General features: G+C 62.7%; 4 protein-coding genes across 8 annotated transcripts in view; all 4 read right to left on the reverse strand.

Annotated features, from left to right (window-relative positions):
• MPZ (myelin protein zero) overlaps window positions 1-10,922 on the reverse strand; it is a 25,965-nt gene extending 15,043 nt beyond the window's left edge. Inside the window, exon 1 of the mRNA XM_005244304.3 lies at window positions 10,912-10,922. The gene's annotated coding sequence lies outside the window, so the exon portion shown is untranslated. The remainder of the gene's footprint in view (window positions 1-10,911) is intronic.
• VSIG8 (V-set and immunoglobulin domain containing 8) lies at window positions 4,206-7,641 on the reverse strand. Of its 4 annotated transcripts, none has more exons than XM_055792131.1 (7): window positions 7,536-7,641; window positions 6,919-7,094; window positions 6,298-6,499; window positions 6,026-6,190; window positions 5,719-5,841; window positions 5,421-5,556; window positions 4,206-4,958 (listed from the first exon to the last, which is right to left on the reverse strand). In XM_055792131.1, the coding sequence occupies exons 1-7, from the start codon at window positions 7,582-7,584 to the stop codon at window positions 4,787-4,789; spliced, it is 1,023 nt and encodes a 340-aa protein (XP_055648106.1). In that variant the 5' UTR covers window positions 7,585-7,641; the 3' UTR covers window positions 4,206-4,786. The 4 variants fall into 4 exon arrangements, with proteins under 4 accessions (XP_055648106.1, XP_055648105.1, XP_055648103.1 ...); XM_055792130.1 differs by having other exon boundaries at window positions 5,421-5,574; XM_055792128.1 differs by lacking the exon at window positions 7,536-7,641 and having other exon boundaries at window positions 5,421-5,574; window positions 6,919-7,260.
• CFAP45 (cilia and flagella associated protein 45) lies at window positions 10,196-19,175 on the reverse strand. Of its 2 annotated transcripts, none has more exons than XM_027796566.2 (11): window positions 18,827-19,175; window positions 15,691-15,827; window positions 13,520-13,661; window positions 12,854-13,024; window positions 12,414-12,592; window positions 12,056-12,185; window positions 11,621-11,767; window positions 11,416-11,529; window positions 10,961-11,154; window positions 10,511-10,735; window positions 10,196-10,329 (listed from the first exon to the last, which is right to left on the reverse strand). In XM_027796566.2, exons 1-11 carry the CDS (start codon window positions 19,151-19,153, stop codon window positions 10,206-10,208), a joined length of 1,890 nt encoding a protein of 629 aa, XP_027652367.2. In that variant the 5' UTR covers window positions 19,154-19,175; the 3' UTR covers window positions 10,196-10,205. The 2 variants fall into 2 exon arrangements, with proteins under 2 accessions (XP_027652367.2, XP_055648076.1); XM_055792101.1 differs by lacking the exon at window positions 18,827-19,175 and adding an exon at window positions 17,932-18,796.
• Window positions 19,176-19,341: 166 nt separating this feature from the next.
• Window positions 19,342-23,033, reverse strand: TAGLN2 (transgelin 2). Its single transcript, XM_055792151.1, has 5 exons — window positions 22,875-23,033; window positions 20,326-20,526; window positions 20,077-20,251; window positions 19,895-19,997; window positions 19,342-19,819 (listed from the first exon to the last, which is right to left on the reverse strand). The coding sequence occupies exons 2-5, from the start codon at window positions 20,503-20,505 to the stop codon at window positions 19,678-19,680; spliced, it is 600 nt and encodes a 199-aa protein (XP_055648126.1). The 5' UTR covers window positions 20,506-20,526; window positions 22,875-23,033; the 3' UTR covers window positions 19,342-19,677.
• Window positions 23,034-23,853: the final 820 nt, after the last annotated feature.

Genomic DNA, 23,853 nt, shown 5'->3' on the forward strand with positions numbered 1-23,853 from the left:
GAAAGGCATTTCCTACCTGGAGTGTGATTGGTTGTGCTGGTACAAACACCTGAGCGAGGTCCAGGAGTTTTTTGCTCCAATTGGCCAATTTTTTGCATTTGCCACTGGGAGCAAAGCTTTGCAAGAGGATGCTCCCCGTCAGGAGCTTTGTCCTGCATTTCTGTCCCAGCAAAGGTCTTGGCTCTGTTTCAGGAAAGATCCTCCTTCCCATTCATATCACCAACCAGCAAAATGTCGGCTTTATGGGGAACGTCTGCTCTCCTCATCAGGCTTTGATGGAGACCCGAAGTGACAGGAGGGGAGCCAGTCCAATTACATGCTCCAAGCTCCCTTGCACAGGCCAGGCTTGTTTCCATGCGACTGCTTTTACTTCCACCACCAATCTGAGCCCCATCCCTCCTGCTCGCTCAGCTCCTCTCCCTGCCTGCTGTACCTAGCAAATCTGCCACTCCTTTAATTAGCAGAAGGCATCACAACCCTGAGGGGACATGCAACCTCAGAGATGAGAAATCATGAAGGAGGAAAAACTGTCTGCTGTCAGCGTGGCAGAGGGAGACGACTTACTGCTGAATCCTGTTCGGTGCAGCCGCATGCCCCAGCAGGATTGAGCTGCTCCTGGGCGAAAAACAAATACGTTTTAGCTTTAAACCAATTACTTCCTACAGTTGCTAAAATGGCTTTTATTTAGAACCCACTTCTGCTTGCTAATGAGCTATTCTGTTGTGTGTGCCAGCTGCTAACGAAGTTAGACTTCACTGCGTCTCTTGGCTGCGCTTTGCAGACTTTACTGCTTATCTCTACGTGGCTCACCTTCTGTGAGCCAGCAGCATGGCCCTGTGGCTGGGGCAGATGGGGTGCGAAGCCAGGACTGCTGCTCTTCCCCTGATGACAGCGGTTAAGGAATGGATGAGACCAGCCCGTAGCGGTGGGGTTTCTGCTGCTCAGCGCGGGGGGAGGCCCGCTGAGCTGTGAGCAGCTCCAGGCCTGTGGCTGGTCCCACATTTCCAGCACGAGACCCTGCTAAACAGGGTGGGCTGAGATACAAGCCAGGGAGGGCACCGTGCCTGACACTGAAGCACCGCCCCGCCCGGACCTACCTGGGGCTCTGCCCTGATCTCCTGAAACCAAACACCGGGATTGATTTTTGTTTATTATTTTTTATTTTTAAGCCTGTATTTTTCCAGTTGCCATGAAAACACAAGCATGGGCCACAGGGTGCTGTCCCACTCTTGGCCTCACTCAGGGGTCTTTCACGTGTTCCCCTTCCTGACCCTTAGGGGTGAAAACCTGCAGTGCTTCCTCTGGGACCAGCTTCTCCCCATCCTGCAGGAGGTGATGCCCTGAGCCTGGGGGATCTGCCCCGCTCCCCCCCGGGCTCAGCAGAGCCCCCCTGCCGGCAGCGGAGCCCTGCGGTGGGGTGGCTTGCCGAGGACTAGCCTCCCTTGGAGCAGGGTGGATCAAGGCTGGGATTTTGGGCGAGCTGGCATCCCTGCATCAGAGGTCTGTCACAGCAAGCTGGTGGGAACACGGGGTTTGTCCCTCAGGCTTGGCCTGCTGGCAGCAAGGCTACCACACAGCTTGGGGCTCCAGGGACATGTCCGTCTTCAGCCAGACCTCTGTGCAGCCGGGAGAGCGGTGCCGTGGCTCCTGCTCCAGGGCCAGACAGCTCCTGCGGTGTCCAAAGAGGCCCAGCAGGCTGGACGCCCAGCCTCCCTTGGGAGTGCTCCTTGGCGGTTCGCTTGCCTGACCAAGGCTCTTAGGGCTGCGCAAGGCAGAAGTGTGCTGTGCTCGTGGTGCAAAGAAGGGGACGGGGGGCAGTGGGGGAAGGGGGGCGAACGGACCGGGCAGAAATGCTGGATCAGGGCGGGGGGGGGTGGTGTGTCTGGAGCAGCCCCCTCTGCTGTGGAGGGGTTTGCTGCAGGGCTGGGCTTTGTGCTGGGCACTTGGGGCTGGTCACCCTGGGGACGAGGCACCGTTGCTGCAGACCCTAGGGAAAAGCAGGGAGTGGAAAAGGGGTGTTGGGGCGTCCGGGAGTCCCTCTGCATCAGGACAGCCCCTGTTCTGGGATGCTTTTCTCTGGGAGCGGCGGCTTGTGAGCTCCTCCTGCCGGCACGGCGGCGGTGGCCCCGGCACCTTCCCGCAGCAGGGGGACGAGCCCGGGTATGGGGGGAAGCGGGGGGGTCCCGTCCCGAGAACAAGGGCAAACGGCGGCCCAAGCACTGGACGCTGCCTCTTTGTACAAAACACCCCCGAAATCTGCACATGGCCGGTCCCCAGCCCTGGAAACCCTCTCCCAGCGTTTGCTTCCTGCAGCGCAGGGACCACCGTGACTTGCTTGTGACAGACCCCACCGGGGGTGGGCATAGGAGCCCCAGTGGGCACCATGCCAGTCCCCCGGGAAGGGGCACCTACCTGCTCCCGTGATCTCCGTCCCGATGCTGCTGCGGCGCAGTCAGGGCCGTGGGTCCTGGAGCTGCTGTAGCCGAGTGGGAGGTCAGGTCAGCCTGGCCGGGGAGGCCTCGGTGGCACGTCCCAGGTGCCCACGATGTGCCCCACGGGGAGGCCTGGGAGGAAGAGGAGGGGCAGAGTGGGCCCTGGTGAGGGTGTTGGGGCCTCCAGGGAGCCCCCACTGCTACCCCCGTAGCACCTCTCCACCTGAGAGCGGGGCACGGGGGGGAGCAGGTGCCCCTGGTCATCGGTGACAGCGCGGAGCCCTCCCACAGCAAGGGCGGCTGGGGAGGGTGGGGTGGGTGTATGGCCGGGTGTCCTGGGGAGGGGTCTAGGCCACAGCTGAGGGGGGTCCCAGGGGGTGACGGAGGTGCAGGCTGGGGTTGGGGGGGTCCCAGGGGTCCCGGGTGGTTGGGGCCAGGGCTGAGGGGTGGTCGCAGGGGGTCTCAGGCGTGCAGGCTGGAGTTGGGGGGGGTCCCGGTGGCCCAAGCCAGGGCTGAGGGGGGTCCCTGGTGGTCGGGGCTGGGGCTGAGCGGGGTCCCAGGGGGTCCCGGAGGTGCAGGCTGGGGTTGGAGGGGTCCCAGGGGCCGGGCCCGGGGCGGGCAGCCCGGGGGTCTCCGCCGGCTGGGCCGGGCCCGCCACGGTTCCGCAGGGGGAGGGGCCGCCGCGGGCCGCGCGCGCCGTCTCATGGCAACCCCAACTCGTGACCTGGGGCCGCGCGCGCCCCCTGGCGGCCGCGACGGGCGCTGCCGGGGCCCGGGCCCGGGGGCGGGACCGGTGACGTCACGGCACCTGCCCCGCGGCGGGTGCCGGTGCCGGTGCCGGTGCCGGTGCACGGCGGGCGGGAGGGGCCCGGGCTGGGGCCGGAGGGGCGGCGGGGCCAGGGCAGGGGCCGGTCAGGGGGCTCAGGCCGCGCCGGCTCTGGCTGAGGTGGGGCTGGGGTCGGGCTTAGGGGTCAAGGTCAGAGACGGGGGTTGGAGCTGTGGCGGGCCAGGACTGCCGGCGGGGCAGAGGACCAGGCTCGGCCAGGGCAGCCCCCCGCCCACGGGCCCTCCCCCACTAGCAGCTCTGGGGCAGGTGTGGGGGTCGAGTCAGCGGTAGCGATGGGGGCGAGCACCCGCGGGAGGGTTACCATGGGGGTCAGAACTGACGCGAGGCTTGGGGTCATCGCTAGGTAAGGTGAGGGTTAGTGTGGGGTGTCGGGGTCACTGTGGAGGTCGCGGCAGCCTCTGGGTGAGTCAGGCTGGGGTCAGGTTCAGGCTTATGGGCTGCACTGGCACAGGGTCAGGGTTAAGGCTGGGGTGCAGGCACCCTGGTATGGGCACCTGTGCTGTTTGGGACCACCCTCGCCCCCTGCTCGAAGCTCTGACCCCCACCTGCTGGGGGGGGCCGGGGGCTGCGGCAGCTGCATCCTGGCTCCTGCCAGACCTGCCAGCAGCCATGGCTCCCCAGCATGTACCAGCTTGTCCGGCATGGGGCACTCGTGGCCACGTGGCAGCGTGCCCTGGCAGCAGCCCCAGAAAGCACCCATGGGTGCTGCGGGGTTGTGTCAGCAGCATCCGCACAGGGACACCAGGATAGGTACTGCTGGGAACGTGCCAGGTGCCACCACTGTGGCGTTACAGGACCCATCCCGGGATGAGCTTCCCCCCGTCACGCCGGTGAATCGGTGCTGACGATTCCCTCGGACCTTCCCAAACATGATGCTGGTGCCAGCAGCTGCCTCCTCCCCGGGCTGCCCAGCTGGGGATGGGTGAGACATGACAGGACAGCACTGTATTCACTTTAATTTATTTCTTTTCGTTTTTTCTTGTTCCAAACTGCAAATCCTGGTGCCAATGGCATCTCATCTCGAATAACACCCAATTGCTGAAGCCAATGTGGGGGCGCTGGCAGCGCCGGGCCAGAGGCAGGAGGCTGCTGGGCAGCCAGTTTGGGCGATTCGGGGCTGCCGCGTCCCTGCTTGACACCGAGGGGACGGGCTGGAGAGAAATAAATATTGCTGCGCTAGCAAGGGATGCCTCCGGGAGCAGGGCTGGGAGCTGCCCTGAAAGCCGGGCGGTGGCTGGTGGGGGTGGGGGACACATACAAAAAAAGGGGCCAAAAAAAAAAAAGAAAACCAACAAGACTGATGAACCCAAACGAAGTTTGCTTGAAGCCGGGGCTGTTTCAGGGGGGAGGAGAGAGCTGGATTCCTGACTTCAATTTGCACGGCGAGCCCTGGCGGCACAGCCCTGCGCCGCTTGGTGCCGGACCCCGGCGGTGCTGCTGGCTCTGGGCTGGTGGTCGCTCCCCCAGTGGAGCCGAATCGGGGGTGGACACGGGGCCGGTGTGGGGGTTACAATGCTGGGCAGGTGACTTGGTGCCGCATGCCTTCATTGCACATGAGAGCGGCCGCCCGCTCATCACCGTCGCTGTGCTGGCACTGCATGTAGCTGATGCCATGGGGCGAGTAGCTGTGGTGAGTGCAGACGTTGCAGGCGCGGGTCATGGTGCCACCTGTGCTGCTCCTGCAGGCAGAGGGGAACCCCAGCAGCTCCCATCAGCGCTCAGCAGTGCCTGGTGGCACCCCTCGGTGCTCATGGATGCTCAGCAGTGCCCCATTGTCACCCTGCTGGTTTCTATCACTGCCATCCAGTGCCTGGTGGCACTCACCAGCATCTGTTGGTGCCCATCAGCTCCCTATGGCACCCATCAGTACCTGATGGCACCTACCAGTGCTCACTGGGTCCATGAGTACCTTGCAGTTCCTAGTGGTACCTATCAGCACCCAGTGCCGCCCATTGGTGCCCATCCGTGCCTGTTAGTTCCCAGCATTTTCTGGTGGTACCCATAGGTGACCCGCAGTGGCCATTAGCGCCAGCAGTGCCCACAGGTGCCCATAGGTCCCCAGTAATGCCCAGTGATGCCCATCAGTGGCCCATGGCACCCACCAGTGCCCACTGGCCCTGTGTCCATCCTGTGCCCCTCACCTGCAGTCACTGCAGGTCCGCTGGCACTCCTTCCGACGGTAGCGGCAGATCAGCGCCCAGATGAGGAGCCCAAGCAGGCTGAGGAGCAGGAGGGAACCCAGGATGGAGCCCACGATGATGCCTGCCTGCCTTCCTCCTGCCGCGGGAGCACAGCCTGTCACTGCCGGCTTCCCTGCCGGCTGCCCACTGGTCACCATGCCCCTGGTGGCACCCTGGCATGCAAAGCCAGTCCCCAGTGGCACCCTGGCACGCAGAGCCAGCCCCTGCCTGTGCAGACCCCCTCAGCTGTGGCACTTACTTGGTGAAGGGCTGAGGTTGAGCTGGCACACAGAGTAGCCCACACGGTTGGTGACGCGGCACTGGTAGATGCCGGCATGCACCTCCGACAGGCTGCGGATTAACAGGTCGCCAGGAGCTCGTCCTGCAGCATGGAGAGACAGCCCGGTCAGCCCAACCCTATCGGCACCCGCACTCTGGACACGGGTGCACAGCGACATGGGTGCGTACAGACATGGACACCCACCAACACATGCACTCACACCTCACCCAGGAGCATCCCCCACACCCAGCAGAGCCCCCCCCCCCAGGTAAGCACCAGCACCCACCTTGGATGGTGCCTGAGGGCAGGCGTCCCCCGCCGTAGCCATCAGCCAGCTTGGCCCACTGGTAGGCAAGCGGGGAGGTGCCCCCCCGGCTGTAGCACCGCAGCAGGATGCTGCTCCCTTCTATCAGCTCCCCCTCGGTCCAGCACTGTGGGGTGACTGGCTTCTCTGCAGGGAGAGGGACATCTTCACTGCTAGGGCCACTGGGGGGTCACCTGGGGTGCCCAGAAGGGGGCACATGGGAGCAGGGTGGGTGGGTGGCGGGGGGGACTCACCTTGCACAGTGACGATGACCTCGTGCACAGCCACGGTGTTTTTCTTCACCCGGCACTGGTAGGTGCCAGTGTCAGAGACCTGCAGGTCAGCCAGGCGGATGGAGGCGTCGTACTGGCTGGGGTCATTTTGCACAAAAGCCACCCGGTCCTGGAGCCCCGAGCCACTGCCGTAGTTGACGTGGTGGTCCTGGTAGGACAGGAACTGGGGGGGGCAAGCAGAGAGACTGGGCAGGGCTGGTCCGGGCGGGGGGACCCGGGGCTGTCAGCTTGGGAGGGAAATGCACCGCCCGGCACCCGCCTCTGCCTGTTCCTTCCCTGCCCTACCAGACCCTGCTTAGTCCTTCCCTGACCCGCCTGGTCCTTCCCAGCCCAGCACGCCCAGACCCTTGCTGGCTCTGCCTGCCCTACCCAGACCTTCCCCTCCCCTGCCAGACTTTGCCTGTCCTGCCTGCTCTGCTGGGCTTTGGTCCTTCCAAACCCTGGCTGCTCTGCCAGCTCCTTCCTTGCCCTGCCAGACCTTGCCTGTCCTGCCTGCTCAGCTGGGCTCCATCTGGTCCATCCCAGCCATGCCTGCCCTGCCTGCATGGTGGGACAGCAGTTGCTGGGGCAAGTGACACTCACCACATTCTCGGGGCCAGTCCGCTCGGGTGTGATCTGGATCCACTCGATGCCCACACCCTGGGGACCGTTGTCTTCAGGCTCGAGGACATAGGGGCAGCCCAGTTTCACTGAGTCGCCCTTGGCCAGGTACAGCACCTCCCGGCCCTTGCTGTTGATCCTGACGGCCAGGAGCAGAGCTGGGGAGAGAACAGCACCCATTGCACCAGCTAGGGAGCACACAGGCACCCCAAACCTGTGCCCCAGTGCACCCTGACCCCACACCTGACAGCACCCAGCCTGTGGGGAGCAGGAATAGGGCAGGGACCTGTCTGTCAGGATCAGGCACCCACAGGGGCTGGGCATCCTGGTGGGCTTGAGCACCCATCAGGGCTGGCACCGTCTGGGTCCTGTGAAGCTGTGTTGGGGACAAAGGGACATGGCAGGGTCAATGCCACCTGCCTGGCTCTGGCCAACAGGGGTGGGTGTTGGGGCAGGAGCAGTCCTGGCTGCAGGTGCTCTGCTGACCATGGGGTGCATCCAGCACCCTGGGGTGCCCCGTGGCTGGGCAGGGACTCCCTCCATCTTCGGTGACATTGCTGCAGGAGTGGGTCCAAGTGCAGGGATCCATCAACGCCTACCTGGCATGAGACCCAGGAGCAGGAGCAGGCTGGCGCCGTGCCCTGCCATGACGCTGCAGCCGTGCCGTGCCAGTGAGGAGGAGCGGGAGCGGAGGCTCCGAGGCGACAAGGCAGCCAGCCCGTGCGGGGCTGCTTTTACATGCTGGGCTGGGGCGCTCCTCCCTGTGGGGTGGATGCCTTTGGGATGACTGAGCGGCTCCAAGCTGTGCGTGAGTGATGCCGCCCTGCTCCACTCCCTACCCGGTAATTAAGCATCGCCATGGTATGGGCTACCATCGAGCCAGACCCAGGCTGGGGGCCACTGCAGGCAGTGCAGGCAGGGAGCACCAGCACACCCAGGGGCATCTGGAGCAGCGATCCAGGGGGCCGTGGACACCACAGCACCCAGTGGCTGGTACGCTAGTGTGGGTACTGATGGGATGAGTGTGCCTGGTGGGACTCTGCAGTCCTGGGTGCCTGGGACTCTGCGGGAGCAGCCCAAGCATGGCTGAGCACCACAGCTACATGGAAGTGCCAGCTTCGCCCCATGCAGGTCCCAAAAAGATTTTGGTCTTGGAGCAGGACTTGGGGCATTTGGAAGAGCTTAAAGGTGTGGTTTGACCATGAGTTTAAGCTCTTGCAGATCCCTCCTCTGGTCCTGCCCCCTCAGCAAACGAGCATGTGGGAACTGCAGCACCCACCAAGCCTGTGCCAGTGGCACTGCTGAAATGCAGTGCAGAGACCTGGCTGGTGCTCCAGGCCATGGCACACTGCACAGGGACACTGTGGCATGGCAACAAGAGGGGCAGCACATCCTGGACCACGCTCAGCACAGCGCAGGGGACAAGCAGTGTGGCTGGAGGAGCCTGGGACAGACAAAGGGGAGGAACAGAGTGGCTGAAACCGGCTGGAATCTGAGGGCAAGAGTTGGGGACAGGGATGCTCAGCAGGGATGCAGGAGTTTGGGATGGGGATGTTTAGCTGTGGGTGCTGGGTGCCACACCGGGGATGCTCAGCTGGTAGACAGCCCTAGCTATGGGCACTCTTCATGCCTGCATCCATTGGAGGGGGTGAGCCCCCACACCGGGCTGCTCTGGTGCTGTGGGCCAGGTCAGGGCCCATGTCCAGCTCACCTGTGCCCTGCCCTGCAGCACTGCTTGGCCATGCTAGTGCTTTCCACACCTTTCCACACCACGACTGCCCCAGCCGGCTGGGCAACACCACCCAGCCGGTCCCAAACAGTACCCGGGGCCAAGAGCTGCTCCATTTACTGGCCCCAAGCTGAGCTCACTGCTGCCAGTTAACCCTTACTGGCCCTGTGCTGGGAACTGGGGCCGAGTCTGGCACGTGTTTTGCCGCGTCTGTGATTTCAGGGCCCCCTGTGCACGGTCTGGCCCCAGGGCAGCACCGAGGCGTTGAGGGATGCCGCCTGCCGGGGCTGCTCCCGCGTGGCAGGGTCTGTTCCTGCCATGACGGGGCTGTGGCTCACTGTGGCTCGGGGCTCCTTCCTGGCGTGGTGCTGGCTCCCCAGCCTGACTCCTGCATTCCTTGGTGCAAGGAGGTCTAACTCATGCACAAAGGGTGGGGAAGCCACTCCACCCTGGCTGGTGGCCCACCGGTGGTCACAGCGCCCTGCAGCTGGTGTGATGGCTTTGAAACCCTCCAGGCTGAGCCTGGCCTAGAACAAGGCTGTGGCTGCCTGGCCAAGGTGGTGACCGAGAGCAGCACGGCCGGCGCGTGGCCGCTGGGGACTGGGGATGGACAGCCCAGCCTAGCAGAGAGCACTGCACATGCTTTGTGGGCCAGGCACCAGTGCCGAGGCCCCAGGGGCCCCAGAGAGCTTGGCAGCCCTGGGGGCTTCCTCAGGGTTGAGGTCAGGTCTGAGGTGGCAGATGCAGGCAGAGCCGGTGACACGATTCAGCCCCTGCCCCAGAAGGGACAGCGCAGCCCCACAGCACCTGGCTCCATCACACCATGGGGACGAAGACAAGGAAGGGATAACAAAAGGCTATGGCATTTTTTCCTTGCTATTTACCCAACCCAAGAGACTCAGTGTTCACAGCAGAGTCCTCCGAGCTGTCCCCCTGCCCTGGGCAGTCTCACCTTTGCCAGCTCTCCTTATTTTTCAGCTGCTCTGACAATTAATCAGAGCCACTCCTACAGGATCCCAGCCCTCTGAAACTGCCAGTCTCTATCCAAATGGATTTTAAATGTTTGCATCATGCTTCGGTCTCTTTGCTTTGCCCCTGAAGAAGGCCACTGCCGCAGGGCCTGGAGGTGACACCTCGGTGAGAAGGTGGCACTGCCACGGCTGATGCAGCTGTGGGCAGCCAGGGCTGTGCGTGTAGAAAAGAGCTTGCCTGGCTCATGGGGACCCCACCTGAGCCACCCCGCGCAGGCTGAGAGCACCCCTGCCGGTTCGGTGATACCAAGCTGCACTGAGGCCTGGGGATGCTCCTGGCCCCTCTAAGGACATGGGCCACCTCTGACAGCTTTCTGCCAGTGGATGTGGGGAGGTGGGCAAGGGGCAACCTCCATCCCAGGAGTGGACAGTGAGCCTTTGGGCTACTCCACTCCCAAGGGCAGCTCCTGGCCCGCAAACCTGAGACGAGAGAAGGTCGAAAGATACCATCTGCTCCACAAACATCTTTGTTCCTCTGTAGAAAATTTAGCCTAAGAAAATGGGAACCCCTAAGTTGCTGGGGAACATGAGCTCTGCTCCTTGTGGGACTGAGCCTGGCCAGGGGCTGCGCTTGCTCGGCTCAGGGCCCTTCGCTCCACCTGGGCGCAGTACTTCTCAGGGATGCCAGAGGCTCTGTGGAGGAAAAAAAATCATCAGGCACCCTGTGCTACACCGGAGCCAAGCTTTAGGACTGTGGCCCCGGAGTGGATCTTGTTTGATGAGGATGCAAAGGAACCTGTGAGGTGGGAAGTCAGGAAGGACTTTGGGACATGCAGTGAACCAGGGAAGTAAATGGCTGCTGGCAGCACATCACCTGAGCTCCCGCATCTTCTGCTGCTTGAACTGGGTGATACGCTGGCTGCGCTGGTGGGCCTCCTCCTCAAGCCGCTGGCACTCCTCAAAGGCAGCCACCCGCTCCTGTGCCAGCTGCTGCTGACGCTCCCGCATCTGGCGCTGGATATCACTAGCATAGGCAAGCTGCAGACCTGCCCTCCGTGCTTCCTCTGCCTTCTCCTTCTCCATCTGCTCCTTCTGGGCCCTGCAAGAGAGCTCAGGGCAGATGAAAGGCCCCACTCCAGCCCTGGCACGTGCCAATACCTGCCTGCAGGGCCTTGGCCAGCACCAGACCCACCGGCTGCGCTGACTTGTTGCTGGGAGCCCCCACGGCAGCCCCCCTACCGCCATGTCACCCATCCTTTGGCCCTATTTTGCAAGGCAGGGCCCAGCCGTCTCGCCAGCGAGCTCCTAGCACCATCCTCCTCACCTGAGGAACTTCTCAAACTCGTGGCGGTCCCGCTGCACGTGCATGGCCATGCTGTGCTCCCGCTGGGCAATCTGCTCCAGGCGGCTCTGCTTCAGCATCTGGTTCATCTCAGCCCTTCTCTGTGCCACCTCCTTCTCCTTGCGCCGCCACTCTCGCTCAGCAGCCTCTTGGCTGCGCTTGGCCCTCAGTGCGTCCTGCCAAAGGGGGACAGTGGTGACCCGGAGGGGTTGTGGAGGATTTAACCTCAGGGGGAGCTATGGGAGCACTTGACTGGGGTTTTGCCTCTCTCCCCTTGCCATGGCCAGCATTGCTCTAGAACCTCACCTAGCTCCAGGTGCTGGTCCAGACCTGCAACACCCCAGTAGACCTATCACATCCAGGGGAGCTTCCACTTTGCTGGGGCGGTGGCAAGTGAGCCAGCATGGGAGCACGTGGCATGTCAACAAGCCGCTCACCTGCTCTGCCTGATGGTCCCGGGCCCTCTCGTGCATGGCTCTCAATTGTGCCATCTCCTTCTCCTTCTCCCAACGGATCCTCTCCTGCTCAGCTTCAACCTCAGCCTCACGCTCCTGCAACGGACAGAGCCTTGTGGCTGCTCCCTGTGGCACCTCTGCTGCCTGATGAACCTATGCCAGTGCCACATGCACTCAATCCCATTACCATTTTCTGCCTCTGGTACTCGAGCACCCGCTTGTCTGCCATCCTCTCCAGCTCCCGCTGCTCCTCCTTGCATCTCTGGTTCTCATCGTTGATGCGTTTAATCTCAGCCTGGATCTTCTTCTGTTGCTCCTGTCTTCGCTCCAAGTCCTGAAAGAGGGTCAGAGGGTGACAGGGTAAAGCGCTGCAGCACAAAGCTCTCCCGCTGCTCCTCCCCATGTGCCTTTCTGAGGGCCCAGAAGCACACTTGGGGCAAGGGAAGGCTCAGCAGCTCAGGTCACTTTCTGAGGATGGCTTAGCTTCTGCCCCAGAGCTTTAATTCTGCCAGGTGTTGTCTCCACACACCAAGCCTGACTTAGCCAGCACTGGGTCGCCCTTCCGACAACGTGAAAACCTAACTCCAGTCTCCCCTGCTCCCTGGCACCTCGCTGGTCGCACCTGCAGGTCCTCCATCTTCAGCTTCTCCAGGTACTCCAGCAGCTGCTGTGCCTCCTGCTCCCGTTGCTGGGCTCTCAGAGCCCGCTCCTCTGCATTCTGCTCCATCTGTTTCACAAGCTCCTGCCTCCCTCTGGAAAGAAGAAAGCAGAAGGGTTCCCTCTGGCTCTGTCACACTCCCAGAAGCAGAAATGCTGGCACAGACATCAGGTGGTGTGTCTGCTGCCTCATGCTGCCCAGTCCATCCGCAGTGACCGGGAGCTGCGGAGTGAAGCCAGCAGCCGGAGGATACCCTAGCTTTGGCACAAGGCCTGGGAAGGGGACAGATGCCTCTGCAGGGAAGAGGGGCCCTTCTGCAAACCTGATCAGCTCCTGCTTCCTCTTGCGCTCCAGTTCCTCCTGCATCTCATCAGCCTTTTTCCTCTCCACCTCCATCATCTTGGCCAGGCGCTTGTCTTCTTCCTCCAGCTCTTTTGTGATGAGCTGCTTCTCGAGGATCTGCGTGTCACGGATCATGTGGCACTTGGCACCAAGGATCAGCTGTGGGGACAGCAGGTCTCCCTGGTCTCTGAGCCAGAGCTGGCAGCAGCAGCAGGGACAGACACACAGATGAGGAGGGGGGAAAGGGGAGAAGAGGAAGACCCTGGGTAGCAGCAAGTGGAGCGGGGTTTAGGTCTAGAGTAGCTAGGTGAAGTTCACGGGGGCTCTCAGCAGTCTGTCCACACAGGCAGCTCAGGCAGGTCTTGATGCAGGCAGGAGGCCCTGTGGTGCTGGGTGATGTATGGGAGCCTCTGGTCCTACCTCATTGAACTCCTTGATCTCATCTTCCTGCTCCATGCGCATCCTGCTTGCCCGCTGCAGCAGGTGCTGGGCCCGCTCCCGTGCTGCTTCCTCCAGCTCACTCGGCTTCCCTGTCTGCTGCTGCAGGATGGCCTTCTGCTTCGCCGCACTTTTGCGTGCGCTCACCGCCTCCTGAAGGGACAGGTAGGGCTGCTGAAAGCCAGACACCCTCCTGGGGCAGCCCTGCAAGGCTGAGCCTGCCCGAGGGTGCTGTGGGGCTGTCTGCCTCACGAGGGGCACACTCCAGCACTGCCAGGGTCACCATGGGCTGGGGGAACAATCAGTGTGGGACTGCTGGATGCAACCAGCGTGGGATTTCTTCCCCATCCACAGACCAGTCAAACCCAAGGGAACCTGCACAGCCATTCCTGGGCTGTGGATCAGTGGAGACCCAAGAAGCGCAGCCATGCTGCCTCCCCTGCACGCTGCCCTGGCGGCAATGGGCACACCAAAATGAGGGCAAAGAAGGGATGAAGGTGGTGGCCCCTGAGCAGAGCTCCAGGGACAGCCCCAGCTGTTGCATCTCTGACCTACAAAGTTGGCTCTACCTGGATGCATCCACCTCCACCCACAGCCCGAGACCTGTCGGCAAGCAGGGAAAGAAGGAGCAGGAGGGGAAATGCCTACGAGAACGGCTTCCTTCTCCGCTTTGAGGGCTGCCAGCTTGGCCTCACGCTGCTCCGTGGTCAGGACTCGAGCTGCTGCTTTAATGCGCTGGAAATCCTCCTGACCGATAATAAGGGATGCTACTGGCTTCTCTGCAGGGATGCTGTTGGTATGGGGAAGAGGGCACAGAGAGAAAGCAGTCAGTGGCATGGAGTCTCCAACACCTCCCTCCATTCCCTGCCCTCCCTGGGCTGCCCACACTGGGGGCAGCAGGAGCGGCTCCACAACCAGGAGTCACCTGAGAGCAATGCAGGAAGCACCTGAGCTGTGGGGACCTGACTCTCCTGGACAGAGGGGAGGAAGAAACAGAAAGTGCAGTGAAAGTGGCATTGTGCTGTGATGCAGGGGGAGAGGATCTTCAGCAGGGTAGCCAGGGACCTCCCAGGAAAACCCCAAAATATTCAGCATGGCCCTGGTCAGCCCCAATAAAAAATGCTGAAAGTATTTCAGTCCGACTTGGCCTTCCCAGCACTCATTTGGGGAAAATTCTGACCACTGCCCTCACTCCTTTTCCAGCGGGACATGATTCTCATCCCTGGCCCCCCAGACTGACTATCGCTGCTCTTGCTTGTCCAGACAAAATGTTCTGTCTGGACAGATTTTGGGGAGCAGGAGCTGCCTTTTCACTCTGTTTAATGACACTCAACTTGCTTAGGCTCCAGATCTGCACAGCACAGCTTGACTTTGGCTCTGCTGCCCCAGGAATCCACCCGGCACGAGACAATGAAACACCACACTGCCCCAAACATGGAGCACCGTCTCCCCTCCCAGCACTGGCAGGTGTCCCTCCAGCCATCACCCTGGCTTTGTGGACACTGCAGAGCCACAAACTCTGCCCGTGACTCATGCTGTGGTTTAGAGGAAATCACCAAAGCTCTTGGTGCCCCCATTTCCCCACTTGTAAAAATGTGGATAATAATACAGGGCTGTTTTCCAGAGGAGTTGTAAGGAGTTAATTACTCTTGGTATTACTCAGATACCATGGTGACGCGTGTGGTGTAGGAGCGTATATTAACAAAATGCATAGAGCACTTTGAAGATGTTCAGGGCTAAGAATTTACTCATTACTATTGTGTGTCACCTTTCATCCACCCTTGTGAATATGAACAGATACCTGCATAATGATCGTTCAAGAGCTGCATCACAGCATCGGATTCCAGGACGCTTTAAAGAATGGTTAATGGTCACAACGGCACTAGTAAATGTAATGATACAGTGGCCACTGCTTTAGTCGCCCCAGTGTTTGGGTGACCAGCCTGGGATGTCTAGGGCCTGATTTTCAGGAATTAAACCAGCATGAATGGTTTCCATCAGCTTCAGCTGGAGCTGCAGCCACGCGACACATCTGCAAATTGGCCCTCAGCTTCAGCAGCAGGGGCAAATAAGAACATGAACATATAAAACCAGGTACCAGCGTCAAAAGCCTGAACCAGTGCCGCTGTGCCATTTCACTCTCCACAAAACCCAAACTCAAGCCATCCGCAGGGCGGGTGTCACGTTTTACGGGGTGTAAGAGCATTACACAGAGGTTGAAAACAGGAAGCAAAGATGAATCTTGCACCAAACGACAACTACAAGGAAAATTTAGGGAGGTTAAAATGAAGCTAAATTGGAGCTGGCCAGGATAATGGCCCTATTGTCTATGTGCTGGAGGCTTTTAATGAAGTGTAGTAATTAGGGCCAGAGTTCTTGCAGTTCAGTCTTGTTTATAAAACTTCCCTGTAGAGAAACACACAGCTGCCAGTGTGCAGGGGCTGTGGGTGATGCTCCACTACCTTTCTCACACGGGGCTTTTGGGTAACAGGGCACAGGAGGCAGCATCTGATATGTGACGGAGGCAGGTGCCACCCTGTGGGGCTGTTCAGCCCAGAAGGAGCTTTTCTGTCTTCTGAGAAGGTTTTATTTTGCTAATTACTGGTTCTTACAATGATTCAGTGCCTCTTGTCAAATGCCTAGTGCTTGTTGGCTTCATTGCTGCCCAAGCCAGGCATATCAGAGCACTGCTGCCCGTCCCTCCTCCTCTAAGATGTCCTGGCTAGTGGCAGGACAAGCTCTGTGCACTGGGATGGTGCTGTGGCAGACACACAGGACCCCAAAATCTCTTCAGAGCTGCTACTCAGGCACAGACTTACATGAGGTCACGGATTAAGTCCTTGGTGATGAGACGGGTGGTCTCAGGCTTGTGCCCACCAGTGGGTGACACTTTTGGGGCAGTCTGCACATCCTGAAGGATCACAACAGGGCTGCTGAAGCACGGCTGCTGCAGGCTCTACAAGAAAGGATGGCGTTTACTCTGGCTTTCCTGCCACCAGCCCATGCCTGGCTCTCTGCCCCCGGCTCCTAGACACAGAAGTGCTCTGGGACGAGAGGCCGCAGGTTCCCCTGAGCTCTGACAAAGCCTCTCACACCACCAAGACCACTGACATCAGGGCATGGGAAGGGTTTTTCCCTGGCAGCCCCAGTTCTGAAGGCCTGATGAGGACAGCAGGAAAACCAAAAATACCCCTGCAGCACTGTTTTTACTATAAAAATCTGGGTGTTAGTCTCTCACCCGGATGTGAAGCAAACATGAGCTGCCAGCTGCTTGCTCAGGGCAAGACTTCACAAATGCTCAAGCATCACCTCAGCTACCTTGAGCTGATGGCAGCTGGCCCCTGCCCCACTCCTCACCATGGCCACTGGCACCTCTGTCCTGCTGAGCCCCACGGACTCAGGAAAAACTGGGTGGAAACCAACACAGCCTGATCCAAACTCAGTGGGAGCTGGGAGGGGGGTCCTGGGGAAGGAGAAGCAGGGGCAGCTTGAGGGCTGGCCTTGCAGGACGATCAACCCACAGACAGCACTGGGCAAAAACCAGTCCTCCCAGTACAGCCTGAACTGGTTCGGGTCCCTTTGCCTGAGCCGTGGCTGCCACCTAGTGAAGTGTCACCTAGCTGTGGGGTGACTTGGGACGCTCTGCATCCCCCAGGCAGGGTGGGCACTGGCTGCCCCCAGAGGGGTGGGAGCAGGTGAGGGGTGTCCCAAACACGCATGGTGCCCCCTCCACCACCCCCCACCCCCACCCCCCGCCTCTGATCAGGCCACAGAGTCTTTGATAACAGGGGCGGGCATCCTGTCCACCCCAGGGTGAAGGTGGACAACCTGAAGCGTTTCGGAGCAACTCTGCAGAACAAACCTCCAGCAGCTGAGCAGGACAGTCCCCAGCCAGGAGATGGGAGCCCAGCAGGGCAGTTTGGCTTCCCAAGCCCAGGGGCGCTTCCCCGAGCCCAACCACAGTGTAGGCGTTCCCAGCGAAATCCTCACCCGGGTCGGGGAACCACAAGAGCTAATCTAAGGTACACACAGATGTGTGGTTTCCCTTGGACTTCTATTTACTAGTTCAGCTTTAAAATCTTAAGCGACTGCTGAAACAGATCCTACAGCTGGCCAGGCACTGAGCAGCTCCCTGGGAACTTGCTGCAGGCAATATTTCCATTTCACAGGTCTGCATTATTTCTATTTTACAGGTCTGAGGGCCCTGAAGTACAGGGTCTCTCGCAGCCCAGCATGGCAGATGCTGGAGCAGCTTCTGAATCACTGTGGGCCCAAAGCGTGAGCTGTTGAATTAAAAGCTTTAGCACTGAAACACCCAAGCAAACAAAGGTGATAGTGTTACTCACTGCAGCAAGGCCACACATCCCCAAAGCCAGGAGAACTCCTTGGACTAGACTTGGATTAGGCTCAGGGAATTCAATTAACACCCAGATGAGCGTCATGACATTTTTATCTAACTGCCTTGAAGGCCTCCAAGGAAATGGATCATAAACCTGCCCAGGGCTCCTTGGCTCGCAGGGCATCCGAGGCACACGGACCCGGCAGTCCCAGGGCAGGCTGCTTGCTGGGAGTGCTCCCGACCGCCTGCCCCACGAGGCAAACCATCCGCACAGCCTCCAGTTGGGAGCGGAGGTAATCTTCGTTACACATTTCCTTCCTCTCCTCTGAAAAGCCAAAGGGATTTGGCAAGTCTCTTTGAACATATTTGTTTCAAGTGAACAGGCCCAGGAGAGGAAACGACAGCCACAAACGCCCCCTGCCACAGAGGAACAAGCCCCTTGAACACAGCGCGGCTCCCTCATGGCAGCCCCAGCAGAGACCCCCAGTGTTTCATCAGCCAAAGAGACAGTGAGCGTGAGATAGGCCAGAGTCCAGCGGTGTCTAACCTGGCCCGTATGTCATAACCTGTGTCAAAGACGACACGAAGGGTGGGGAGAGCCAACAGCTGGAGCCACGAACTCAGCCTGCCACAGGGAGAGCACCTGGGAGTCGATAAAGGAGGTGGAGGAAGCAGCAGCAGGGGAAAGACACACAAAACATCACCCTTCCCTGGAAAATACCATCACCCGCCTCAGTGACAGTGGCTGTGGCTCTCCTGTGGGAGCTGGGGACAGCTGAGGGACGAGCATGGAGGAAGCGAGTCTTTTCCTTACAAGACCGGAGAGGAAAGAGCTGTTGCTCTCTGTTTATCCCCTCTCTCAGTGGCCAGGGCATCCAGCCAGAAGGTCAGAGACCTGCTGCAATTCTGCCTCGTCTCCAAGGGGACTGATTTCGTAGCTCACTGATGAAAGCCTAAATATGCTGGCAATGATCTCTCTGGAAGCTTCCAGCCCCTGCTCCAAGGGCTCTCTGTCCCACATGAAATAACCACTGTCTAATGCACAGACCCCGTAAGGCCGGCTCCTCTCCTTTACCAGGGCGTCTCACCTCCCAAGCTTCTTTTGTCTCACTAATTAACTAATTGCTCCGTGAAAAGTGGATGCCTGTGGCATCAAGGAGGCCAGTTACGCACAGCCCCCGGTCTGGTGGCCCTGGCACGCTCCCAGGAGGCACGGGTGGGGGTGGCACGCTCCCAGAAGGAACCGCATGTTGGGAACCCGCAGTGGGGCGAGGAATTCAGGGCGCAGAGGTGGCAGGGCCCAGGCAGGGCTGGCCAAGGGTGTGACAGCATCCCTCACCCGGCAGGTATGGAAAACAGAACATGGAGGCAACGTGGTGGAGAAGCGCCTCCAGTGAGCAAGCCAGCATGAGCTGGGGGGCTGAGGCCCTGGGAGCCCCCTGCCTGGGGCGTGCCTGGGGAGCACCGGGCAGGGCCCCAGCGCCACGGTGCGCTGGGTGGGACAGAGCTGGCTCCGGCCTGGTGAGGTCCCGGGCACCCCGACCCCCTCCGTGGCCCTGCGCAGTGCAGGGGGTCGGGCAGCCGGCGGTGGCCCCACGGTATCCCGGCCGCCTTACCTGGCGCTCCCTGAGCAGCATCCCACCCGCCGCGGTGCTCCGGGCCGTCCCGTCCCGGCGGCGCGGCTGGCTGGGGGCCCGGCGGGGCAGGGGGGCCGGGCCCGGTGCACCGGAGCTGGCCGTGCTCACCATCCCGCTCCGCTCGTCAACCGCCGCTCGTCGCCATGGCAACCGCGCCCCCCCCCGCGCTCCCCTGGAAACGGGGGCGGGGCGCTCCCGAGCGCGCGCAGGGGGCGGGGCCGAAGGCCGCGCTCGGCTGCGGAGGGGGCGCTCTATGGTGCGGGGCGCGTGCCCGGGCACGCCCCGCACGCACACCCGCGGCCTCATGCGCGTTCACGCCGGCCCCGCCCTTCCCCGCCGGCCCCGCCCCTCCCCGGGGCACGGCTGCCGCCATGCCGTGATGCAACGCAGGGGGGGTCCCCACCCCGGGGTGCCCCCTCGCCCAGAGGCCCTGTACCCTGGCGGGAGCCCCCGGCTTAGCCCAGCCCCCTCCCCGCATCAGGACCCTCCAGGCGTAGAAAGAAGAGCCGTTTATTGTGGCACGGGGGGGTGCCCCCCCCCCGGCAGCAGGGCTGGGGGGGCACCACGGCCCCAAGGCACTGGGGGTGTGTGGGTGCAGTGTCATGGGGGGGCAGCGCAGCAGCTCCCCGCCTGCACCCAGCCAAATAATAATAAAAAGAAGACTTTGGTCCCGGAAATACTGGCAGGGGGGCAAGTGCCCAGGCCAGGGGGCACCCGGCTGGTCCCCGTGGCAGGTGTTAAGGCAGTTTGGGGGCCAGCCCTGGGGTGCCCCTGGCAGGCAGGGCCCGGGGGAGCTGCGCCGGGGGCAGCTGGGGGGTCGGCGCAGGCGCTTAGAGGATCTGGCGGGGCATGCCGTAGCCCGTCATGCCGGCCTGCGAGGCGCCCCGGTTGGTGCCCATCTGCAGCCCGATGACGCTCTGCCCCTCCTTCAGCTTGTCCTCAGAGAAGACGCGACGGTTCTCCTGCGACTTCCTGCAGGCACGACAGGTGTCAGCGTCCCTGTGGGACCCCGCTGCCCAGCACACCCCCACAGCACCCATGACCTACTTGGGGAACCAGTTGGGGTCTCCCACGAAGAGCCCGTCGCCCTTGGCCACAGCCAGGCTGCCCAGGTTCATCAGGGTCCTTTGCACGCACGCCATGTTCTTCCCTGCAAGGCCCCAGGCAGGCTCAGCTCCATCCCCGTCCCGCCCCTACCCTGACCCCGCTGCGCCCACCCAACCACTCACCTTCCCAGAGGTCCACGGTCTGGAAGATGTCTGTGGCAGCAATGCCGTAGCGCTCAGCCGCCTGCAGAAACTGCGAGATCTGCTCCATCTGCTTGAAGGCCATGGCGGATGCCTGGATCTTGGCCACTGGCCCCTGGCCCCGTGGGTGCAGGCTGTTGATGAGCCGACACAGCACCTGGCCATGGGGGGAGCCGCGGGTCAGGGGGTGCAGAGCAGCCCCCTGCCCCAGCCGGCCCCGGGGGTACTCACGGTGCCGTCCTTCAGCCACTGCTGGAAGCCATCCCTGCCAGGTGCCGGCTGCGCGACATCCCCGCCACACTGCGCCACGATCCACCGCACCAGAATCTGCTCCAGCTCGGGGTCGTACTGCCGGTCGATCTTCTGCTGCACCTCCCGGCTGAGGCCGTATGATGGTCCCCGGTTTGCCATGCTGACGGTGTGCGGGGGTGTCTGCAGAGATCGGACCCCTGTCAGCAGCTCCACACTGGGGTGTCCAGCACAGGACCACAGTGTGACAGAGCCCCTCGAAACAGTGGGTTCCACCGTGTCCACAGCGGGTGACACTGTGGCTGCTCCCCAGCAGCGTGCCAAAGCCCCATCCTGCCTAGCCAGGCTGCCTGGATGTCCGGCTCACAGCCTTATCACCCGTGCCAGGCACTGCCTGGGCTCTGCCCTGCCCTGCCTGCTTCCTGCCCAGCCAGCCAGGAGCGGGCGCTGGGCCTGTGCCCACCCAAGGGTGACAGGGAAATTTGGCCCTGGACAGGGTGGGCAGAATGGTGGCTCTTCCATGCCAGGCCAGGGCCAGACCCCTGCCCCGAGCATCCCTGTCCCCTCAGGCTCAGCCCCACCAAGCGCATGTACATTTGGCAGGCACTCGGTGCCAGTCGAAGCTTGTTGCAAAGCTCACCCGTTTGCTCGGGCTGTGTGCCAGACCTGGGACTGGCTCAGGAGCACAGGGCCTGGGGTTGCCATCAGCAGCACCTCTACCCAGGCAGGAGAGCTGGACCTGGCGGGCCTGGTGGCCAGGCACTGCCCTGGGCCAAGGTACCACAGGAGCGGTGCCATCTGCACTGGGGAGGATGGGGGTTGTGCAAGGTGCCCATGTGGGGCACAAGCAGAGCAGCACTGCCCTGCCCACACAGCTGGGGTGCTCCAAGCTCTGGGGCAGTCTGGACCCCCTCTGACACGGAGGGTACACTGTGCTGCCCGGGCCGTGCATCATCTCCCGCACACAGTCCTGCACCCCCAGAGTTTGGGGGGGCACCCTGGCACGTAGAAACAGGAGCGTGTGCTGCTCGCCCCAGGGATCCAGGGGCCCTTACCAGCCACGGCTCCCACGTCCCAGCTGGGGACATGCTGCAGCTGCTGGCCTGGGGCAGCCCAGCCCGAACTTGGGGGGACCAAGGTCAGTTTGGGACAGAGCTCAACCCTGTCACACACCTGCCTTCAAGCCCCGGGGCTCCTGTCACCGGGAACCTGGCTCACCAGGACGGGAGGAAAATCAGCCCCAAGCCCCTGGGGAAGCTGGTGGCAGCCGCTGGCAGCGGTTTGAAGCCTCAGCACCAGAGCCACCCCCCAACCGCAGGCTGTCCAGGGCCAGCCAGGCATCCCCCCCGAAAGCCGTGGGGCTCCCTGGGGCAAGGGCTAGGGTGTAGGCAGCCCCCGCAGGGCGGGAGCCGCTTCCCCGGGGTGTGGGGAGCTCCCGGCCGGGGGCCAAGCCGGTTGGGAAACAAAGAGGAGCTGAAATTGGTGCAGACAGGGCTGATTCCCCGACACAGCTGGGGCTTGCCCAGACGGGAGGGGAGGGCCGGCCCCAGCCCAGCTGTGACACTGCCAGGCTGGGGACCGAACCAGAGGGGGCCGCACGCAGCCCGGCTGAGGCACGGCCACCGCGGCCAGCCCACGGCAGCCCCGGGGACGGGACCATGCCCCGGCCGGCTGGGAGGGGATCCCAGCTGGAATGGTGCCACCCTGGTGTCCCCAGAGACAGCCTGGGGAACCATAGGTCTCCTGGGGCCAGCAGGGAGGGGGCTATAACCAGCCTAAGCCGGGACCAAGCCACCCTGGAGACCCCATAGACCCCCTCAGTGCAGCGGGGGGGGGACCCCAGCCAGCCAAGGGCCACCCTGGGGACCCCCGAGACGCTCCGAAGGCAGCAGGGAGGGGACTGTTCCCCAGGCACAGCCACTCTGGGGCCCCCATAGACCCCCGGGGCCAGCGAAGGGGGGGACCCCTGCCTGGGACACAGCTGCCCAGGGGACCCCACAACCAGCCCCGGATCAGCGGGGAGGTGACCATACAGAGGACAGGGCAACCGTGGGGACCACGCGGGCAGCGGGGGGGCAGCGGGGAGGGGACCGGACGCAGCCTGGCCGGGACGCGGCCACCCCGGGGTCAGCGAGGAGGGGACCGGGGTTCGGGCGAGGCACAGCCCCGGCGCCGGGGACCGCCGCGCCAGCTCCGACGGATCCGCAGCCCCGGGACGGACGCGCCCCCAGGGCGCCGGGAGCGGCGCGGACGGAAGCCGCACCCGGATCCCGCTTCCCGGGCGCGGCCGCGTGTGCCGGTGGCTCCGCGGGCGCGGCGCCCGGCACTGCCCGGAGCCGTTACCCCGGCCTGGCGGGGCAGGGGGCACCTCGGGGGACCGGTCCCGCGCCGTGCCCCCGGGTCAGCGCGGCCTCGGCCATTTTAGTGCAGAGTGGCCGGTCCCGTCTCGGTCCCCACCCCGATCCCGATCCCCACCTGCCGCGCGTGCCCGCGGGCGCTGCCCGGTGCCCGCCGCCCGCGCCCCGCCCTACCTGCGGCGCCGATCCCGCGGTCCCGGGGCGGCAGTGGCGGATGCCGCCGCCCGCGCCCTTTTCACGGCTGATGTCAGCGCGGCCGGGGGCGGCCCGGTACCGCCCGCTCCCGGGGCGGGTCCGCCGGGCCGGGGCTAGGGCCGCGCCGCCACCGCGTCCCGGGCAGCCCCGCCCGGCAGCTCCGCGGGGAGAGGGGGGAGCGGGGCAGGGGGCTGTGTTGGAGCCAAGGCAGCGGCGGTGGCAGGGGGACACGAGGGGTTTGGTAGGCGCAAGGCTGCCGTGGTGGCAGGACAAGGGTTGTGGTGGGGCCAGGATGGCTGAGGTGAGGACAGGGTGGCTGTGGCAGGGCCAGGGTGGCTGTGGTGGCTGAGGTGAGGACAGGGTGGCCGTTGTGTTTGAGGGACATGCAGGTTTTGGTGAGGATGGGGTCACTGTAGTGGCAGGGGGACATGGGCGGTGTGGTGACCATGGTGGAGACAGAGCCTGGCATGGTGGCAGCAGGGGACAAGGCTGTGATGGGGACAGGGCCCAGCTGTGGTAGCAGGGGCCCCAGTCCCCACAGTGGAAGGGGATGTGGGGGGTGTCAGGGCCTTGCTGTGGTGGTGGGGACCATCAGGGCCTGGCCATAGTGGCAGAAGGGGCTGCAGGCTCCACAGGGACGCAGCCTCCCCAGCACCCATGGCATCTCCAGTGGCGCAGGGAGGGACAATGGTGCTTGCACAAGTCCCATCTCCATGGGAAGTGCAACCAAAACAACAAACAAAAACCTCGGCCTGAAGTCACCATTCGCCTCCGGAATGGGTGGCAGGGCCACTGCTGTGGCATCCCCACAACTCTACCCACCCCTCAGCACCCAAAATCTATCCTGGGCTCAGCACATGGCCCTTCTGAGCCAGCTGAGTCTTCTGGAGCTTGGCTGCAAGGACACCATCACGGTGGGGACCAGCCTTAGCGTTGTCAAACCCCGTCCCCCCCCCCC

This window comes from Falco peregrinus, chromosome 19, assembly GCF_023634155.1.
Source record: "Falco peregrinus isolate bFalPer1 chromosome 19, bFalPer1.pri, whole genome shotgun sequence".
NCBI classification, from domain to species: domain Eukaryota; kingdom Metazoa; phylum Chordata; class Aves; order Falconiformes; family Falconidae; genus Falco; species Falco peregrinus.

What these genes read in the sequence shown, in the direction of transcription:
- CFAP45 (XM_027796566.2), bottom strand. Translation starts at nt 19,153, where the DNA reads ATGAGGCCGCGGGTGTGCGTGCGGGGCGTGCCCGGGCACGCGCCCCGC. An exon ending in TGCTGCTCAGGGAGCGCCAG is followed by an intron (nt 15,828 to 18,826) that starts GTAAGGCGGCCG and finishes CCTTTCTTGTAG; the next exon opens with AGCCTGCAGCAGCCGTGCTT. An exon ending in AGTACCAGAGGCAGAAAATG is followed by an intron (nt 11,530 to 11,620) that starts GTAATGGGATTG and finishes TGTCCGTTGCAG; the next exon opens with GAGCGTGAGGCTGAGGTTGA.
- VSIG8 (XM_055792128.1), bottom strand. Translation starts at nt 7,260, where the DNA reads ATGCCCAGCCCCTGTGGGTGCCTGATCCTGACAGACAGGTCCCTGCCC. An exon ending in GGACTGGCCCCGAGAATGTG is followed by an intron (nt 6,500 to 6,918) that starts GTGAGTGTCACT and finishes TGCCCCCCCCAG; the next exon opens with TTCCTGTCCTACCAGGACCA. An exon ending in CGGACCTGCAGTGACTGCAG is followed by an intron (nt 4,959 to 5,420) that starts GTGAGGGGCACA and finishes CTCTGCCTGCAG; the next exon opens with GAGCAGCACAGGTGGCACCA.
- TAGLN2 (XM_055792151.1), bottom strand. Translation starts at nt 20,505, where the DNA reads ATGGCAAACCGGGGACCATCATACGGCCTCAGCCGGGAGGTGCAGCAG. An exon ending in AGTGGCTGAAGGACGGCACC is followed by an intron (nt 20,252 to 20,325) that starts GTGAGTACCCCC and finishes CCCCATGGCCAG; the next exon opens with GTGCTGTGTCGGCTCATCAA. An exon ending in GACCCCAACTGGTTCCCCAA is followed by an intron (nt 19,820 to 19,894) that starts GTAGGTCATGGG and finishes TCGTGCCTGCAG; the next exon opens with GAAGTCGCAGGAGAACCGTC.